At 39.3% G+C, this 22293-nt stretch overlaps 1 protein-coding gene across 1 annotated transcript in view; it reads right to left on the reverse strand.

The window, feature by feature from the left end:
- Positions 1-16224, reverse strand: part of RANBP17 (RAN binding protein 17) — a 349817-nt gene extending 333593 nt beyond the window's left edge. The window contains exons 1-2 of the mRNA XM_069484213.1: positions 16191-16224; positions 1338-1484 (exon numbers count right to left, since the gene is read on the reverse strand). Coding sequence (XP_069340314.1) covers positions 1338-1484; positions 16191-16208 — 165 coding nt within the window. The 5' untranslated portion in view covers positions 16209-16224. The remainder of the gene's footprint in view (positions 1-1337; positions 1485-16190) is intronic.
- Between the last annotated feature and the right edge of the window lie 6069 nt (positions 16225-22293).

Genomic DNA, 22293 nt, shown 5'->3' on the forward strand with positions numbered 1-22293 from the left:
GCTCAAGGCCGAGATTTAAATTCTTCTGAATAAGAAGACCAAGCCTCCAATGTTCAAAATTAAATGGCTTTGGAAATTACATTTTGCTACAAACTTGATAATGTCTCTTAATGAATTCAACCTAAAATTACAAAATTGTCTAAAAGGTAAACAGTGCTTAGTACTCATATACAGAACTTACACTGCAGTAAAGCCATTTTGATAATAACTAATACTGTTTGAATCAGAAGTAATGTCAAGCTGCTTTATGCACTTCCCGCATTGTCAAAAGTGAAAACAAGTAGTGAGATCTCTATTCGCAGATGTATTTTCTGAGCTCCAACTACAGTTTCAGATTCAGATCTTGATGCAAGTGTAAAGGCAATTTCCATATTTTAAAATCCATTTAACTGCGCAACTGAGGAGCTTCCACCTTATCTTCAATTGGAAGTGATTAATCTGCAATGTAATGACATGCTAAAAGGCAAATATCCAGAGAAGATTTAATAGAATTCTATAAATGCTAAGTAATGAATATGCTTAATTAAAATCTTGTGCTCATGGATTGATACTAGAATTTGGCAGTACCTACTTATGTGAAAAGATATTGTCAAAGATGGAATATGTAAAATCTCAGTACAGATCAGCAATAACATATGAATGTTGGCAATCAATGTTGATGATAGGAAACACCAACTTTGACTCCAACTAATTCACCTCTTGGCCCACAAAGCCTAAAATATTTACTTATCTGACCCTTTACAGAAGTAGTTTGCCAGTTCTGCTCTAGATCATATAGTCTCTTACTATAGTGCTTACCATATCACTTTATAGCTATTTATATATCTACAAGCTTCCAACTAAACAAAGAGTTACTTAAATTCATGTACATAAAACAAGTAGGCAGTGCAGTGCCTGGTTTTACATCTAAGTATTCTGCTAAATGATTGCTGAATGAATGGCTGTGAATATCTAGAAGGCAGGCAGGCAAGAGATAGTCAACATTTTTCTATATCATCCTTTCAAGTTTCAGAGGTAATTACAACTTGCCTCCCCTACCTAGATTTAAAAAAAAAAAGTCGTCAGTCAACTTTCTAAAAGTGTAATTTTTGCCCACTAATATGAGACATAAAAAGGGGCCAAAAGTAGTCAAGAAACTATTTCAATTCGTTCCTGTTTCTACCTCTTGGCTCTTCCCTAAGTTTGCTTTCCAATTCTTTCTCTGATTAACCCCTTTGAGGGTGAAATAAACTATAGTAAAAAGACGTGGCAATATTTATCAGTTAACACACAAGTTCAGCAATACTAACATATATCTACTGATCTTCTATGGTTAATCACTATTACCAAATACTTACTGTTCCTTGTTCTAATAAAAGTTGACACTTGCTGAGACATTCTGGGCTGTCAATAAGTTCCAAGAGTGCTTTCTCAGCCTCTATTCTTTGTGTAAGATCAGTCCCTATGTAGAGATGAGTACATAACACTTCCAATTCGGCCAAACTCTTGAGAAGAAAAAAAATTAACATTTTACTTAAATGAAAAAAATAAGGTAAATACATTAACCACAGAAAACAAGGGATGCAAATATCATGCATGCCTGTATTCATTAATTCAATATAGGTTTATTGAAATACAACTACTTACTAGGAGATACAGTGGCAAACAAAACAGGCATATCTCCTACTCCCAAAATTATTTACTTATAAATTGATACTTCTGCAATGGAAAATTAAGAGTTTAAAGAGGAGAAAACTTGCCTAATGCAAGGAGTTAGAGAAGATATGCCTGAAGAAATAACATTTACGCTGAGACCTAAAAGGGTAAACCAGATGCAGTAGGGTGCGGCGGAGTAGGAAAGACTAGAAGGCAGTCCAGGCAAAGAAATAGCATTTACCAGAGTCATGCAGTAGAATGGAGTTTAGTCATTTCAAGGCATTAGAAGGTCAGTGTGGCTGGTAAAGACAGCAAGGAGGAAATGCCACATGAGGCTAGAGAGATGGATGAGGAGAATGATCATACACAAGTTGCAGACAACCCAATTTACATTCTTTCTCGAATTGTAAGAATTTCAATTGTTCTATCAAAAAATAATTATAAATATATACTGATTTGAGGCTTCTGAACTAATGACACATAGTGCTGCAGATAAACTATATCATGATTTTCAGAAACTGTGACTTGACCCCATGGTATTTCTGGCAATGCAATAACTAGTTATGTTGCAGGCTTCTATTATATAAGCACAAAGACTAACTCATTCTGTTCATAAATATAATCTCATCTGACAATACAGGACAAATGGAACCAATCTGAAAAAAGAATGAAGAAATGGTTTCAACATTCCTCTCAGCTTTAAAGAACTTTTGTAAAAGGCATCTTACTAACTAACCTCACTTTGAACTTGAATTAGAGAATTTTTCTTTGGAGGACAAAAACATTGGCACAGATTTCAATGTCAGGTGAGCAGATGAAGATAATGGGATATTCCTTTAAAAATGCCATTTTCTGTCCTTCCTGGCCTGAATTTTTATGTGACAGCCTTGCAGCTATACTAGCCCACATACTCCCTCAAATGTATATACCTCCTAACAGGAATACACAAGTAATACTGAAATGAGACTTCCTCTAGCTCCCATTATTCTTTTCACTTCTCCCTCCTTCTTAGCTCTTTTCTAGTATTTTCCACTTCCCTATTTAGGTCAGAACCCAGCATACCAGATTTGGGAATTTTCTGCTAGAGTGAAAATAGAAGTCTAAAAGTAAGATTTCATAAAGATTAATTAAGATTAAGGACCTCAAATGAACCATATTTTAAACATATCCCTCACCTAGATTGGCCCAGTAAGATCAGATTACTATATCCGGTTCATAATATTAAAATGCATAGAAAATTTACAGTTCATTAATACATTTAAATCTTCATACTTTCTCCTGGTAGGAAATACAAAAATGAAAAGAGCTACCTTTTCCTCTCTCATGATCAACCCTAGAAGTCTTTTGTCTCATGTAATAAACTTGAAGGACTGAATTTTAGAACCAGTATAACTTAATGATAAACTGATCCTGTTGTCATATATTCATCTAGGCCTAAGATTCTTTGATTTGTTTGTTTTTAGACTTTTGTTGTTGTTTTGTAACAAGTAGACTTCGACTACAAAAAGATCTAGGGCAAAAATAATGATAAGACCTGTTTAACCAAACAAAAGGCAACAAAAATAATAATAGTGCCTATCTCATAGGTTTAGTTGGAGGATTAAATGAGTTAGCAACATGTAACTTCTGGCACACAACATATGCTATAAAAACTATTTGTCTGTTATTCATATTACCCTAATAATATTTAATGGGTTGAACTATATCCCCTTAAAAGATATGTCCAAGTCCTGACCCCCAATACCTATGAAATGTGACCTTATTTGGAAAGAGGGTGTTCATAAATCCTTAATTAAGTTAAAGATCTCAGGATGAAATAATCCTGGATTTAAAGTGGGTCCTAAATCCAATGAGTGGTATCCTTATAAAAAAAGGAAAGAGAGATTTGAGATGCAAAGACACAGAGAGACACAGGAGAGAATGCCATATGAAGATGGAGGGAGAGATTGGAGTGAAATATCCACAGGCCAAGGAACAGCAAGAATTGCCAGAATGGCCATCAGAAGCTAGGAGAAAGGCATGGAACAGTTTCTCCTTTGAGACCTCCAGAAGGAACCAACTCTATTAAGTTCTTTGGTTTCAGACACTGGCCTCTAGAACTGTGGGAGTTCTAGAATCTGTGTCGTTTTAAGCCAGGAGCAGTGGAGTACACCTATAGTCTCAGCTCCTTGGGAGGGTAACATAGGAAGACCCTGTGTCTTTAAAAAAAAAAAAAAAACCCAACCAGTAGCAATTTGTTACAACAGCCTAGAAAATTAATATAAATATTAATCCAATGGTACCTAAGTGAATCTATTTGGAAAGATTATGGAAAAATTTGGAAATTATCTGTTTTGCTATACGGATTTAAAGAACCTCAAGGAAAAAAAGTTTGCAGTGTATTTAAATAGTATTTAAGTCAACATTGCTACCAATCACTTTTTCCAAAGATATTTCAAATTATTAATAAATGAAAGGCTGTACAAGACAAAAGGGAAAGGTTTGAACTTTCTCTTACAGAAGATCCAAAAGGAAAAATCAAGTTATTCTTTCACTGTAATGGCAGCAATTATAAATATGCCTGGTATACTAAACCTTTTTAGAGAAAAGGATACACACACAAAGACCCCTAGCCTGATGGAAAGGCATTATCTAGACATTTAAAATAATTAAACTCACAATGTGGTGACTGCTAACCAAACAATCTTCTGATTAGCGTTTTAGTTTCCAGAGAATCTGTCTATAAGGAGACTTCATTTTTCACAGTATACTGATAAATTTTCATCTTAGTTTTATACATTGATGTCTGAGAATGTGGTTAATGTGAAAATGCCTCAGAGGAAATGAATCCTTTCTCAATTTGTTGACAAGGTTTGAGTTAATATCAACATTAGAAGCCCATATAATTAACTAATAGGTATAACAAGGAGAACCAGCCATCATGTACCTCCCACAGAGCAACTATAAAATATAAACAGCACGCAACTTCCATACCCTAGAAGACAATGATGTAATCCTGACTATAGTCTACATAAGGATCTTCCAAATTATTCTGGACTGACTTCTGGCCTTTGCACTTGACACATAATGGGCCCTCAAATGATGACTTCTTTCTATATAGAAATTCTCATACATGTATCTATTAATATTATATTAACACGTGAATGCTGAGCAAAAGCAGCCAGACAAAAACAGTAGATATTATATAATTCTTAAGTAACAGAAAGCAGATCAGTGGTTCCTGGCTGGAGAGGCAGGAGTGCAGACCAGTGGGGAAGGAGGGAGATAGCAAGGAAGGATTATAAAGAGGCACAAAGGAAACGTTTGGGGGTGGTGGATATGTTCATTTTCTTGATTCTGGTGACAGTTTCACAAATGTATATACATTTTTCAAAACTCACCCAATTGCACAGTTTAAATATATGCATTTTATAATGTGTCAGTTATATTTCAATAATGGTGGAGAAAAAAGAAAATAAAGGCTTTTGCTCCAGGAAAAAAATGTTTGCTAATAACAAAAAATAAATAGCTGAACCACAAAAATCCCACTTCAATTGAGTTTAAGATTCTATTTAATTATTTTCTTACATTTTTCCTGCTTTCCAGAATTAAATTTCTTGATTGCCATTGATACAAACTGCCTTCATTTTGAAATTACTCATTTCCCACAAATTCTTTCTTCTTCTTCCTCTTACTACCTTTTCCTGAGTGCCTCTTAAAGGCTGATTCCTGGGCCTCTGGAACTCTTCCTTCTTACTATGAACTGGACAATGTTTATTTTAGTGCTCTACAGTTTAAAAAAGTATTTCCATACTCTTTTCAAGCCAATCCTGAAAAACAGACTCCTGCAAGGTACGTATTTGCAGTATACTCATTTTACAGATGAAAAACTGAAGCTGAGAGATCAAATATACCTAAGTTGCTCAAGATCAAACATAGAGTAATGATCAATTTGGAGCCAAATACAAGTCTACATACCCAAGTACATTTTGTCTCCTCACAACCTATCATCTTGTCACCCTTTATTTCAGTCATGATCTACCTGCAGATGATGTCCTAGTCCATACTTTTAACTATTTGTTGACCATATTTGTCTACAAATTTCTTCCTCTTGCATATCTAGAAAGATGCTAAAAATAACCAGGAAATGTCAGAAACTGAACTGAACATGTTTACCACAGATTTCTACTTCAAATGTCCCTGGGCTGTCCGTGGTTTCAGAGGTCTAGTCCAGGATCTAGATTTACAAGATTGATGTTATCTTTTACTTTTCCCTCTCCTCAGTACCTCTTATATAGTAAAGAATTTGGCCTTGCCCTAAAAGAAGTCTGGCCTTTGCCCTATAGCTTCTGGGAGGTATTCTATGTTATACCTGATAGGAGTGTTTTTGTGTAGGATAGGGGCTGGCCGTACCCAGTAGTTGTAGGTTGGGGACTGCCCACACCAAAGAGACCAACTATGTGTTTCAGGGTAGGACTTTGGGTCACAAAATATCGGCTGACCTTGAAACTGAGTTCAAACACGTGGGCAATCAATCAGTAATGCCTAAATAATGAGCTCCACTAAAAACCCTAGATACCAAAGCTTCGGTGAGCTTCCCTAGTTTGGAATCAGTGCATACAGCCACACATTAACCCACGGAGAGTAATTTGTCCTGAGGACAACAGCAGCTTAGTTTTGGAACCCTCACAGATTCTGCCCTGTGTGTCTCCTTCTTTTGATCAATTTTAATCTCTATCCTTTCCCTGTAATAAACTGCTGAGTACAACAGCTTTCAGTGAATTCTGTGGAGTCCTTCTAATAAACTACAGAAACTGAAGGTGGTTTTAGGAAACCCTCAAGCTTGCCATTGGTGTCAGAAGGGCAGTCTTGTGGACTCTGCTTTCAAATCTCACATTCTGACTAATTCCAAGTATATAACCTAATTTGTCATAAAGGCCTACCAATATTTTTTCTATAAAGACTCAGACTCAACACCTTCACATGATATCCATAGAACAATCAAACAGTATCTAATTGTGACTGCCAGTACCATGGATTTCTTCAGGGGCTGCTTTGGGAATGAGAGTAGAGGGTCTTAGAAACAGCATGGTTCAATTTGAAAAACATCATGGTTCAATTTGAAAACCATTGGTCCAATGGAGTGTACACAAGCTTTGGAATCTGCCACTCAATTATTAAGTGACCTCAGGCAAATTATTTAACCTTTCTAAGCCTCACTGTTAAAACTACAGACAGCAAGATCCACCTTCCAAAATAATTGTGAATTATTAGATTATTAGATTAAGATAGAAAAGATAGGGAAAAGCCTAATCCATTGCCTGTCAAACAGCAGATCCACAATAAATTATAAATAACTAATCTCTTCAGTTACTGATAGTTATAAAAGACCACAATGATCTTCTACGGTTTCTCTCCTTCAAGTCCATACTGCCAGCACCATCGTTCCCAAATCCCTTTTTTCATGTTATCATTGTGTTCAAAAATAGTTCTTAATCACATCTAGATCAAATCAGGTAGCCTGACTGGGGATTAAGAAGCATGGCTATAGCCCCTGCTTCTGAAACAAAAAAGTTGGACCAACTAGGTACTCTAAATTTTTCCTAACAGTATATCATGAGTCTCATTCAAGGTGCCTCTGTCCTATCTAAAGTACCTACATCTATCTTACTTGTTCTCAATTCTCCCTCTTTCCTCACTCTGCCTATCTGGACTGCCTCCTCTCAGGTAATCCAGATACATTACTTCTTTGGGGACAGGGTCCCCTAACCCACAGTTTTCTGACCAAAATGTATGTGCCTTGAATGGATCATAGGTATGCCTGATATATTGATCCCTCTGCCCTCCAGGCAGCCAGGGCAGGGCTTCAGATAGTGGGGAAACGCCACCGTAATGGCCTTTATCTGTGAGCATTTTATGTAATCAGCCATACAATTACCGATTTTTATGTATGGCATGATGTGAAAAACATGTTGAGCAGTGCCCTAACCTCACCCCATAAAAATCTGCTTCTTTACTCATTATCTTTTATTTCAGCTCACTATGGGGGTACAAAAGTTCAGGTTATATATATTGCCCATGCCCCCCATCCCCCTGAGTCTGAGTTTCAAGCGTGTCCATTCCCTAGACAATGCTCATTGCACTCATCACGTAGGTATGCCCCCATCCCCTCCCCCCCCAGTCAGAACTTCAAGCATGACCATTACCCAGACAGTGCGCATCGCACTCATCAAGTAGGTATACACCCATCCCCGCCCCCCCCAGCCCCCACCTCTGTCCGATACCCAATTGGTGTTATTCCCAAATGTGCACTTAGGTGATGATCAGGGAAACCAGTTTGCTGGTGAGTACATGTGGTGCTTGTTTTTCCATTCTTGGGATACTTCACTTAATAGAATGGGTTCCAACTCTCTCCATGAGAACCAAAGAGATGCCATATCACTGTTATTTCTTATAGCTGAGTAATATTCCATGGTATACATATACCACATTTTGCTAATCCATTCATGAATTGATGGGCATTTGGGTTGTTTCCACATCTTTGCGATTGTGAATTGTGCTGCTATAAACATTCGGGTGCAGGTGTCTTTTTTATAGAATGACTTTTGTTCTTCTGGGTAGATGCCCAATAATGGGATTGCTGGATCGAATGGTAGGTCTACTTGAATCTGTTTAAGGTATCTACATATTGTTTTCCACAGGGGTTGCACTAGTTTACAGTCCCACCAGCAGTGTATGAGTGTTCCTATCTCTCCGCATCCACGCCAACATGTATTGTTTTGGGACTTTTTGATAAAGGCCATTCTCACTGGAGTTAAGTGATATCTCATTGTGGTTTTGATTTGCATTTCCCTGATGATTACAGATGTTGAATATTTTTTCATATGTTTGTTAGCCATTTTTATATCTTCTTTTGAAAAATTTCTATTCATGTCCTTTGCCCACTTTTTGATAGGGTTGTTTGATTTTTTCTTACTGACTTTCCTGAGTTCTAAATAGATTCTTGTTATCAGTCCTTTATCTGATGTGTAGTATGCGAAAATTTTTTCCCATTCTTTAGGTTGTCTGTTTACTCTCATGACTGTTTCTTTGGCTGTGCAGAAGCTTTTTAATTTGATCAGGTCCCATTTATTTATTTTTGTTGTTGCTGTGATTGCCTCAGAAGTCTTCTTCATAAATTCTTTGTCTAGGCCAATGTCTGTAAGGGTCTTTCCTACATTTTCTTCTAGAATTCTAATAGTTTCCCACCTAAGGTTTAAGTCTGTTATCCACCATGATTTGATTTTTGTGAGAGGTGAAAGCTGTGGGTCCTGTTTTAGTCTTCTACATGTGGCTATCCAGTTTTTCCAGCACCATTTATTAAATCAGGAATCTTTTCCCCAGAGTATGTTTTTGTCTGCTTTGTCAAAGATTAGATGGCTATATGAGGATGGTTTTATATTTGGATTTTCTGTTCTGTTCCACTGGTGTGTGTCCCTGCACTTGTGCCAATACCAAGCAGTTTTAATAATCACAGCCTTGTAGTACAGTTTGAAGTCTGGCAAATTAATACCTCCCATTTTGTTTTTGTTGCTTAAAATTGCTTTTGCTAAACGGGGTCTTCTCTGGTTCCACACAAAGCGTAAAATTATTTTTTCTATATCTGTGAAAAATGATGTTAGTAATTTAATAGGGATTGCATTGACTCTGTAGATAACTTTGGGTAGTACAGACATTTTAACAATGTTGATTCTTCCGATCCACAAGCATGGTATGGTTTTCCACCTATTTACATGCTCTGCGATTTCCTTCCTCAGTGTTTCATAGTTCTCCCTATAGAGGTCCTTTACCTCCTTAGTTAAATATATTCCTAGGTATTTTATTTTCTTTGTTGCTATTTTGAAGGGTATTGAGTCCTTAATTTGGTTCTCCGTTTGTTATTCGCATGTATGAATGCCTCTGATTTGTGTGTATTGATTTTGTATCCTGAGACTTTACTGAATTCATTGATCAATTCCAGGAGTCTCTTGGTTGAATCCTTGGGGTTTTCTAGATATAACATCATATCATCAGCAAAGAGTGAGAGTTTGATCTCTTCTTTCCCTATTTGGACTCCCTTGATTCTGCTCTCTTGCCTGATAGCTCTCGCAAGGACTTCCAATACTATGTTGAAAAGTAATGGGGACAGTGGGCAGCCTTGTCTGGTTCCAGTTCGAAGTGGGAATGCTTTCAGTTTTTCCCCATTCAGTATGATGTTGGCTGTGGGTTTGTCATATATGGCTTGTATCATTTTTAGATAGGCCCCGTCTATGCCTATTTTGTTGAGTATTCTTATCATAAAAGGGTGTTGAATTTTGTCAAATGCTTTTTCTGCATCTATTGAGAGGATCATATGATCTTTATTTTTGCTTCTATTTACGTGGTGAATTACATTTATAGATTTGCGTATGTTAAACCATCCCTGCATCTCTGGGATGAAGCCCACTTGGTCGTGATGGATTATTTTTTTTTGATAAGCACTTGGATTCAATTTGCTAGGATTTTATTGAGAACTTTTGCATCTATATTCATAAGGGAGATTGGTCTGTAGTTTTCTTTTCTTGTTGCATCCTTTCCTGGTTTTGGTATCAAAATTATGTTGGCTTGGTAAAATGTGTTGGGGAGAATTCCATCCTTCTCAATATTGGAGAATAGTTTATGTAGGATGGGTACCAGTTCTTTGTAGGTATGGTAAAAAAGCCATCTGGGTCCAGGGCTTTTCTTTTTGAGGTTTTTTATTGCTGTTTTGATTTCAGATCTAGATATTGGTCTATTCAGGAATTCTATTTCTTCCTGGTTGAGCCTGGGAAGGCTGTGTGTTTCTAAAAATTTGTCCATTTCCTCCACATTTTCCAATTTGTGTGCATAAAGATTTTTGTAGAATTCATAGATGATATCATGTATCTCTGTGGCATCAGTCGTGATTTCTCCTTTCATGTTCCTGATGGAGGTTATTAGAGTTTTTTCTTTTCTACTCTTGGTTAGTCAAGTCAGAGGTGTGTCTATCTTGTTTATTTTTTCAAAGAACCAACTTTTTGTTTTATTAATCTCCCTTATGGTTTGTTTGTTGTCCTTTTCATTTAGTTCTGATTTGATCTTAATAATTTCTCCCCTTCTGCTGGGTTTGGGGTCGGTCTGTTCTTCCTTCTCCAGCTCTTTGAGTCTATTCATTAGATTGTCTATTTGTAAGTTTTCTGTCTTTTTGATATTGGCATTTATGGAAATAAATTTTCCTCTCAGGACTGCTTTAGCTGTGTCCCACAGATTTTGATAAGTTGTGTCTCTTTTGTCATTTAATTCAAAGAATCTTTTGATTTCTGTCTTGATTTCTTCATTTAGAAAATAATCGTTCAGGAGAAGGTCGTTTAGCTCCCATGACTTTGAGTAGGAATGCGAATTTCTGTTAGAGTTCATTATTACTTTTATTCCGCTGTGATCTGAGAAGATGCATGGTATAATTTCTATTTTTTTAAGTTTTTTAAGGCATGCTTTATGTCCTAGGATATAGTCAATCTTGGAGAATGTCCCATGAGCTGATGAGAAGAAAGTATATTCAGTGGATTTTGGGTAGAATGTCCTGTAGATGTCAGTCAGGCCCATTTGTTCTACCATTCTATTTAAGTCCATTATTTCTTTGTTTATTTTTTGTTTGGAGGATCTGTCCTGTACTGTCAGCAGCGTGTTAAAGTCTCCGACTATTAAAGTGTTGTTATCTATCGTTTGGTTCAGATCAAGTAGGGTTTGCTTTATGAATCTGGGTGCATCTAAGTTGGGTGCATATATATTAAGTATAGTTATGTCTTGTTGAATTGTACCCTTCACCAGTATATAGTAACCATCTTTGTCTTTCATTACTTTTGTTGATTTAAAAACTAAGTTATCAGAGATTAAAACCGCCACACCAGCTTTCTTTTGGCTTCCATTTGCTTGAAATATCGATTTCCACGCTTTTATTGTCAGTCTAAATGCATCCTTGCAGGTTAGATGAGTTTCCTGAAGACAGCAGATACTTGGCTTGTATTTTTTTATCCATTGGGCCAGTCTATGTCTCTTTAGTGGGGAATTCAATCCATTCACATTTAATGAGAGAACTGAAAAGTGAGACAGATTTCTGTTCCTCATGTTGGGTTGAATTTCATTGTTCTGATTTCTCTCTTAAGCCATTGTGATAACTGGGTTTTTATCTTTATTTCTTGAGTAGTTTTATATTCGTGGGTCTTTCTTGTGCTGGTCTGTGTGTAACTCTGTTTTGAGTACTTCTTGGAGAGCTGGTCTTGTCTTGGTGAATTCTCTGAGTTTTTGTTTATCTGAGAATGTTTTAATTTCACCTTCATATATAAAACTGAGCTTAGCTGGGTACAAGATTCTAGGCTGTGCATTATTCTGTTTCAGAAGAATGAGAATGGGGCCCCAATCTCTTCTTGCTTGTAAGGTTTCAGTTGAGAAATCTGGCGTGATTTGGATGTACTTTCCTTTGTATGTTACTTGTTTCTTTCTCCTTACAGCGCGAAGAAGGGCCTCTTTAGTGGATATTTTGGTGAGTCTGATAACTGCATGACGTGGTGTCTTCCTATTTGGTATGAATCTCCCAGGGGTTCTTTGAGCTTCTTGAACCTGTATATCTAGAGTTTTGGCAAGGCCTGGGAAATTTTCCTCAATTATATCTTCAAATAGCTTATCCAACCCTTGCTTGTCTTCTTCACCCTCAGGAATGCCAATAACTCTCACATTAGGCTTCTTCACATAATCCCACATTTCTTGCAGATTCTAGTCTTTTCTCTTATTTCTTTGCTCTATCTCTGTGACTGAATTATTTAATTGGAAAGTGTTATCTTCGATCTCTGAGATTCTTTCTTCTGTTTGATCTACCCTGCTCTTGAGACTTTCCACTGTGTTTTGTAGCTCCCTGAATGAATTCTTCATTTTCAGGAGTTCAGTTTGATTTTTTTTCAATATTTCGATTTCTTTAGTGAATTTTTCTTCCAAGTCCTCTATCTTTTTTGTGGTTTCTTTCTGTTGGCTATCCATTTTTTCTTGCATAATATTCAGCTTATTTATGATCCATGTTTGAAATTCTTCCTGTGACATGTTGCTATTTTGAATCTGGTTTGTGTCAATTGGTAGAGAACTAGTAATCCTCTTTGAGGGCAAGATTTCAGCTTGATTCTTTATACTCCCAGAGTTCTTTCACAGAGCCCTTCCCATCTGGATGAATCGTTAGATCCCTTCTTTCAGCTTCTTTCAGCTTTAGTCTGGATAGAGGCACGCCATGCACGCTGATCTTAGGCTGTGTAGCAGCGCAGGTGAGCTGCCTCCTCTGTCGCTAGGGGGAGCCCTTCACGTGTTGTTCAGGATTTTGCTACCTCAGCTGGGGGCTGCTCCTGTTGCGTCCAGCCCCAGAGAATTAATTTGACCCAAAACCGGTTTGAGAGTCAAGTCACTGGGCTGTTCTAATTGCAGACGGAAAGCGACTTTTCCCTTGCCTCTTCCTCTCCTGAAGAGGTTTCTGCCTCTCTCTGCGTGAAAGACAGTGGCTGGGGGAGGGGGCGGTGCCCTGGTTCGCCCAGCGCCCAAGCTGCTGCAGCTCCTGGGGGCGATGCTCCACTCTCTCGCGACTGGGGAAGCACTCAGTGTTCACGCAAAGGCGGAGCTCCTACTGGGGGTCCACGGACTAGGGGAGGGAGCTGCCCAGGGAGTCGTCCGGTACCCAATCGCTCTGCAGGGGCCAGGCTGTGGACCCCGACAATGGCGGCTGCCCGCCCGCAGATGGCTAGCACAGGGGGTGAATGTTCAGGGTCCAGCAGGGGCCGAAGGAGCCGGGGATTGAGGGAGCCCAGCCGCTCGCGTAAAGGAGACAGTTAGGTGTGTTCTAGGTGCCTGTAGCTGCAGCTTATGGCAAACCCTCTCCTGCCAGTTGCAGTCGGCGCACAGAGCTCCAGGGTCCAAAATGCTTCCCGCTAATGTCCCCTCTCCACAGAGCTCCACGTCTCCCGTGATGATTCTGTACCGACTTCAGGCAGATCCCTAATTGAGTGAGTGTGGAGGTCAGTGGGGAAACAAACCGCTTTCCTGTGGGGCCGAACCCACCTCACTCCCTGGTGAGGCAGGTACAGCCGTCCCACGCTCTCCTCTCTATTGTCCATCCTGCAATCTCTAGATTTTCACGATCTTATTTCCCGTTCGCCTCAGTTTTTTCTTGCTCTCTGTGTCCCACTCTGATTCTCCATAGATTCACACCGCTGTTCTTGTGGGGGAGCGACCCTCTAGCATTGTGGCAGGCGAGATCCATGCCTTCCTCTCCAGGAGCACGAATCCAGGAGGTCACCACCACTCCGCCATCTTTTTCTCCCTTTACTCATTACCTTGATGGCATAATTTTTGACTAGTTGCTCTGTTGGGTAGGCAACAGTAAGGATAGGTAGTGGAAAGAATATGGAATTTATGAATTATCAGGCCTACTCTAACTCCGTAACCTTGAGCAAGTCACAATTATTCTAAGACTCAGTGTCTTCAGAAATAAAACATATACATGCCCAACTCTCAGATTAGGGGAGGGATTCGACTGTACAATGAGCATATGAAAACACAAAATGCTAGGTACTGGTTATCACTATTAATAAATGTTCCCGAATTAACTGGCCAACAATATGATCTCATATGCTAAAAAGAATTCAAATTGAGAAGTTACAGTTTTTTTCTGGTCATCAAAACTGTCTGATCTTTTATTTGTCCAAGTCCACTTTTAATCTATCTACAGCTACTGTGAACTACGTTCCTGGGAAACCAATATGGGTAGTTTTGACTTCAGCAGCTAATTTTTCCTACATTGTACCTAAACATGAAGAAGTCTTCCAGGACTTAGTGACTTACTATGCATCACCTTTCCAAGTCTAAAAAGGTTCCAAAGTTCCCCCATACTTTTTAATTTACTCTCAAGATTTACACCTGCACTATTGACATATAATTATCAATTTATAACCCATAAATCCTCCCTGTAAGATTCTTCCTGTGAAAATTTCCCAGAGGGTATATTTACTAAAGTGGTAATACATTATTTTGACCTGGGGACCCTTAGAAATGGCAAGGGGTCAAAAGGTAATGTGTGGGGCTCACTATCTCCTGGTCTATAACATCCTGGAGCTGTCAATGACCTGACAGAGAGTGGCTGGTTAGAAAGAAAAGCCCCTTTGGAAGAATCAATAAATAAGAAAGTAATAAGTCAGTATGACCACAGCAGATCCAAAGACGTCTACAAGAGGAATGTGATACTTAAATACACTGTCACCACATTATGAAATTGCCTACCAAAATCATCTCTTGCCATCCACAGACTCTTCTGGCCCCTTCTATTTGATATGAACCCTATGCTCCAAATAGACTGAACTTTCTGCAGTATGTCGTGTTCTTCCACAATTCTTTGCCTTTGCTCACACTGTCCTCATTCTGCCTCTATACCCTTCTCTTTCTCTTCACCACGGAGTTTTGCTCAGAGCTGTATCTTCAGTGCCTAGTATAGTAAGTACTCAATAACTAACTAGTAAGTGCAACAATAGAAGTTCAAAGAAACTCAAAGCATCTCTTGTCTGAGAGCATAGCAGCTCCACTTCGCTCCCTCCCAACACACACACACACACACACACACACACGGTTGGCCGTCCTCTTTTCTGTGCTCCCATGATATTCTGTGACTGATTCCACCATACATTTTTCACTTGTAACCGCAATTATCTGTGAGCTCTATGAGGGCAGGGATAGTAAGATGATGTCACCTTTTATCCCCCAGAACTTTGCACAGTACTGGAGACTCAGCGGGGAGACTCAGTAAATGTCTGCTGAAATGTGTCAGAACCACCCGAGGACACACGAGCTCACGTCCCATCCTATTGCCTCAGCGATCCTTGTGAGCGCGCCCGGCCCAGGTTTCCCGTGCAAGGAGGCTGCCGCGGAGCCCTCCTCCGCAACTCCCTACAGATAGGGGCACAGTCCCTGCCTCCTCCGGCCAATTCCAGTCCAACTGCTGCCGCCGCTCCTTCGGCAGACCCCAAGCCGCCTCTCCAGCTCCGACTCAACTGTGTGGAGGGAGGCTGACGACAGAGCCGCGACCGGCGACGCAGCGGGAAAGCGCGAAGGCTGCTCCTTGACTCCGCTGCCGCCCCAGGCGCGCCAAAACCGGCCCGGCTCGGACCCCACCTGCCCGGGCGCCACTCGAGCGCGCGGTCCGTGCCCGTGCCGCCGCGCCGGGGAGGGCAGCTCCAGGCCGGCTGGTCCCCGGCACACGCACCTCCCCCGGGGGCGAGCGCAGAGCCTGGCCCCCGCCCCGCTCCACCCACCGCTCCGCCGCCCCTTCGGCGGGCGCCAGCGCGGGCCTGGGGTGTGCAACCCAGACCGGTGCCCCGGGCCCACAGCTGGGGGCGGAGGCAGGGGATGGGGCTCCGCGGGCGCCGACCCACGGCCTTGCGGCCTCCGCCGCTTTTCCTCAGCCCTCAGTCTCCATACCCCAGCGTCCCGCCGAGTTCCCAGGGCGGCGGAGCGCGGCCCGCGGCGCAGAGCGCACTGACCTGGAAGTGCAGCGCCATCTTCCCGGGAGGCGGCGCCGGCCGGCCCGGAGGGCCTGAAGGGAGGGAGTAGAGGCGGGCGCCGCAGAGGCCCCAGCAGCCCGCCGGGTCCCTGCGCCGCGCGCTCGCTCGCGCCGGGTCGCCTCAGCAGCGCGCGGCGTTCGCGTTCGAAACGCCGGCCGGGGCGGGGCTGGCGGGGACGGGGCGGGGCGACGGAGGCGGTGCGCGCGGGGAGGGCCCGAGAGGGGCGTGTCCTCCGGGGGCGCCAAAATCTTAACCGCTCGTTGCGCGCAGTTTTTAACCGCTGCTGTATTGGTGGGTCGTGACCCTCCCGACCTATGTCCTTTGACGCAACTACCACAACACAACTGTCAGCCATGGCCCCTGACTCTTAAATCCCCCACAGGCTCTCTTGACCCCTCACTCTCACAACACTACTTTCCCCCACAGCTCCCGACCTGCATCTCCACAGATTTTCTTGTCCCCTAATATTTACTTGCCACTGACACAGCCATAACCTTTGACCCACACATGCCAACTGCTGCCCTTGACTCCTGATTCCCAGGGCCCAACTTCCATTGTTTCTTTAAAATGTTTTAACTTTGTTTTGTCTAAAATTAAACTAACTATGCCCACATGGTGTTAAGTTGTGAAATTCTAGCTTTACCTCTTACTCTTTGTCTACATTTAGTTTAATATAAACTTAAATTTTACACTAGATGATTCCATTGGAATAAGAATTTATTGCAGTAGAAGTGGGTAAAAATCTCTCCTTTCTGGTGTTCTTCATTTCTTCTTCAAGTTCAATACTTCCATTTGGGGGCGTTGAGCTTTAGTATTTAAGGGAGAAACTCTCTTAAATATTTCTTATGGCTCAGGTCTGATCAATTCTCTCAGCTTTTGTTAACATGAAATTGTCTTTACTTCAGTTTTTTAAAGGATAATTTTGCTGGGTATAAAATTCCACGTTGGCCTTTTTTTTTTTTTTAATCTTTCTGCATTTTAAAGATGTCTTTTCATTGTTTTCTGGTTGCCATTGTTTCTGTTGAGAAGTCAGCCATCAGTCTGATTGTTGCTCCTTTGAAGATACTATGTCTTATCCTCCAGCCCCCAGCTATTTGCAAATTTTTCTCTTTGGTCCTCAGCAATTTGAGCTTGATGTCACTAAGTCTCTATGTGTGTATATGTCTGTATTTATCATACTTGTAATTCATAAATCTTCTTAAGTGTGAATCTGATCTTTTTCATCAGTTTTTGAAAAATCTTGGAAAGTATTTCTTTAAATATTGCATCTGTTCCCTTCTCTCTTTATTTCTCTTCTCATTCTGGAACTCCAGTTACTTGTATGTTAGAACTTTTGCTATATTCCTTATTTCTCTTACATTCTTTGCCTTTTTTTTTCCTTTGTGCTTTAATCTGGATATTTTCTGCTGACTTGTCACCATTCAGTAGAAGCTCTGTTCCTCTTTGTCTCAGCTGCTATACAACCCCTCCATTGAATTCTTAATTTTAGTTATAATATTTTCAGTTCCAGAATTTTCATTTGGTAACTAGAAATTTCCATTTTTCCTCCTCTCAGTTTTAAAATAGAATCCAAAGCTCTTTTGAAATTCCTTATCTTTCTTCTATTTTCTTGAACATTTTAATTATATTATTTAAAGCCTTTATATGATAGCTCCAATATCTGAAACATCTGGGTCCTCCTGTTTTTTGGTATTTGGCTTTAATTTTTTGTTTGTTTGTTTTTGTGTGTGTGGTTTTTTGTGTGGGGGGTTGTTTGTTTGTTATTAATATACTCGTATTTTTCAAGTCCCCAGATTAAACTAGATCAATGCCATGCTTAGATTACTTTATTTATTACCAGAGTCTCAAGGTATTTGAATTAAATATTTCCCAGACATATCATATTGCTTGCCTTTATTTAATATACAAAGAATCTAAGAAATTTGTGTTAAGTGGCCAAGTTTTACTCAGCCTTCTCAGTTCTAGAATCTATTAAGGAAATTTCAGATTATCTTGGTTAATTATAAATTGCCATTCATTCAGTCTTGTATTAGAGTGTAACATCAATTAACTAATATTTGAGTCTCTATTCTCTACAAGTCATTATGCTGCATACTTGGGCAATACAAAGTCCAAGACCATCTTTGCCTTTAAGAGACTTTGAATGCAATTGAGAAACAAAGCACGAGCTGTTAAAAGCTTAATTTTACATGCAGAGATGAGGGGGTAAAGGCATTACAAACCACAATTAATTGCCCAAAGTCACAAATGTGGAGGAGTATTGGTATTCAAGGAAGAAAGGGTGAATATATGCTAAGTTAAATACTTCAGAGGAGTATTTTTAAAGAAGAGAAAAGACATGGGTCCACACTATTTAAAGGACTGGGGCAACCAGGTTGGCTAGAAGAGAGTATTTGTAAGTAGTTGATAGAGGCTTGGAGAGGTTGGTTGGAACAAGATTGTGAAGGACCATCAAACTAGCCTGGGGCCTTTGGACTATTATTCTGCAGGTAATGGAAAAGAATAGGATGGAAATAATGGTGTCAAACAATGACTGTGGTTGTAGCATTCAGGATGAAGCAAAGGGGTAGGCCCTGAAGATAGGTAGACCAGTTAGGGGGCTTTTAGAAGAACTGAAAGGAAGAATCAGGTGCAAAAGAGAGCACAGTGGAAGGTAAAGAAAGCTCAAAATGAAAGATGGGTGCCATTTGCTCTTTAACATTAACTTTTAAATAGGAAAAGTAATTAATAGATGTTCATTATTAAAAATTTAAAACATTTATTTATTAAAAATTAGTCTTAAATTTAAAGTATAAATGTCCCTTGTCATCCCTGCTCCTGCTGTTTAGGGGATATTACATTTAAAAGTATAGTTGATCTTCCCACATTTTTTCCTGTTTTTGCCTTATTTTGAAGTAAAAAGCAATTTACCAAGATGCCTTTTAGTCTCGGGTGCGCATAGGCGGTACCATATTCATTTTGGTGTGGCAGGCACAAACACATTCATCAGATTTCCTGATGCCTTGAATTCACAGTCAACTCGTCAGGTCCTGTTTTAGAGGGCAACCTCTCATCTGTTAGGAAAATTCTCTTTCAACAGTCATTTATTCATTTATGTATAACTTCTTATGATAGAAATTTTAAACATATATAAAAGAAGAGAGAATAGCATAATGAGCCCTTGTATATCATCACCCACAATATATACAGAGGCCCTGCTGGCTTACTGTAAAGCAGTTCCTAGACATTACAAATACTTTAGACTGGGTCTCTAAGGGATAAGGATTCTTAAAAACAACCAACTAACCAAAATGTAAACACAATTCTATTAGAGCCCTTAACATTTTTTACAATTTCTTACTATCATCTAATGGCCAGTCAGTATTCACATTTCTTCAATTAGTTCTTATTTATCTTTATGTCTAATTTGTTTGAATTAAGATCCAAACAAGGTCCACACATTGCATTTGGTTGATACGATTCTCAAGTCTCTCTAAAACTATTTTAGTTTTTCCTCTTGCTTTTACTTCTCTTGCCATTGGTTTATTGAAGGAAAGTGAATTGTTTGTCCTGCCAAAATGTCCCACATTTTGGACTTGGATGATTACATCCCTGTGGTGTCATTTAACATGTTTCTCTAGCCCCTGCATTAGTATTTTTATGAATGCATGAATTCTTAACTTACTACATGTATTACAATCTACACCAGCCAATATTTTTTCTGATGTTTACATTGTCTCATCTTTGGCCAGCGGGAGTCCCACTGAGGTGGTTCCTAGGTCCTGTGGATAAGATTCCACTGATCACTCACTTACTTTCCAGTAGGACAAGATGTTCACATTCAAATTGTGCATTTCCTGCCCCATAACCGGAATCAGCCATTTTTCCAAGGAGCCCTGGTTCCAAGTGAAAAATTATATTTAGAAACCATAATCTAGGTGCTATGGGTGCTCTTTACAGCACAACTGGCCATTATTTCTAGGACTTTTCATTGCTCAGAGCTACAAAATACTTTTGTTTTAAAGATAAAATTACATCATAGAGCCATACTGATATTTCCAATTCAAATTTAAGGTTACAGGTTTTTTACTTACCTTCTATCTTTTATATTTGTATTCTTTTCATTAGTGCCAAAAACCTTGGTTTCTAATAACATAACATAATTACTATTTGATTTGCCATACAATATATATTTAGTTGTTTCAAAATTATAATATTGGTAATTTTACTAACATTATGATAATTGAATATAGTATAATATTTTTTCTAGCCTTTTGTCTCTAGGATATATCCTACTAGGGATATATAGTTAAATTATTATTTTAAAATAATGTGAAATAACTCTTCTTTGTGTGATTGTTACCAACTTGGTATAAGGTAGGTTATTTACTTCATTCTGCTTTTAAATTTTAAGGATAGATTTTTTTGCTTAATCTTGATTTCTTTGATTACGTATGACATTTATTTATTTATATTTCAAAATATTATGGGGGTACAAATGTTTTGGTTATATGGATTGCTTTTATACTATTTGAGTCAAAGTTGTAAGTGTGCCCATCACCCAGATGGTGTACGTTATATCTGTTAGGCATGGTTTGACCCATCCCCCCTTCCCCTTCCCACCTGCATTATTTCCATTGAGTTTTTCTTCCATCTGTGCACATGAGTGCTGATCGGTTAGCTCCAATTTAACAGTGAGTACATGTGGTGTTTGCTTTTCCATTCTTGCGATACTTCACTTAGGGGAATGGTCTCCAGTTCCATCCAGATTGTTGCAAAAGGTATTAATTCATTTTTTTTGTGGCTGAGTAGTATTCCAAGACATACATATATCATATTTTATTAATCCACTCACGAATTCATCGACACTTGGGTTGATTCCACATCTTTGTGATTGTGAATTGTGCTGCAATGAACATTCTAGTGCAAGTATCTTTTTGATAAAATGATTTTTTCCCCTTGGGTAAATACCCAGTAGTGGGATTGCTGGATCAAATTGTAGGGCTACTTTTACTTCTCTGAGGAATCTCCATACTATTTTCCATAGAGGCTGCACTAGTTTGCAGTCCCACCAACCGTGTATAAGTTTTCCTTTCTCTCCGCATCCAGGTCAGCATCTATCGTTTTAGGACTTCTTGATAAAGGCCATTCTTACCAGTCTTAGGTGATATCTCATTGTGGTTTTGATCTACAATTCTCTGATGATTAGTGACATTGAACATTTTTTCATATGTTTATTGGCCATTAGTCTTTCTTTCGAAAAGCTTCTGTGGATGTCTTTTGTCCATTTTTTAATGGGGTTGTTTGATTTTTTTTCTTGCTGATTTGCTTGAGTTCTTGGTAGATTTTGGTTATTAGCCCTTTATTGGATGTATAGCATGTGAATATTTTCTCCCATTCTGTAGGTTGTCTATTTGCTTTGTTGATTGTTTCTTTGGCTGTGTAGAAACTTTTTAATTTAATCAAGTCCCATTATTTTTGTTGTTGCTATGTGATGATACGTATTTTTTTTTTTTTTTGGAGACAGAGTCTCACTCTGTTGCCCAGGCTAGAGAGCCGTGGCATCAGCCTAGCTCACAGCAACCTCAAACTCCTGGGCTCAAGCAATCCTCATGCCTCAGCCTCCCAAGTAGCTGGGACTACAAGCATGCACCACCATGCCCGGCTAATTTTATACATACATATATATATATATATATATATATATATATATATTTTTTTTTAGTTGTCCAGCTGATTTCTTTCTATTTTTGTAGTAGACATGGGGTCTCACTCTTGCTCAGGCTGGTCTTGAACTCCTGAGCTCAAACAATCCACCCACCTTGACCTCTCAGAGTGCTAGGATTACAGGCATGAGCCACCACACCCAGCCTGATACGATCTTATATCTAGAAAACTGCAAAAGCTAAGAGACTCCTGGAATTAATAAATAAATTCAGCAAAGTCTCAGTTTACAAAATCAATGTACACAAATCAGTAGTTTTCATATATGCCAACAACAGTCAAGGTGAGAGTCAAATCAAAGACTCAATATCCTTAACAATAGCTACAAAGAAAATAAATACCTAGGAATATATTTAACCAAGGAGGTGAAAGATTTCTA

The sequence above is a fragment of the Eulemur rufifrons genome, chromosome 10 (assembly GCF_041146395.1).
Source record: "Eulemur rufifrons isolate Redbay chromosome 10, OSU_ERuf_1, whole genome shotgun sequence".
In the NCBI taxonomy this organism is placed as follows: domain Eukaryota; kingdom Metazoa; phylum Chordata; class Mammalia; order Primates; family Lemuridae; genus Eulemur; species Eulemur rufifrons.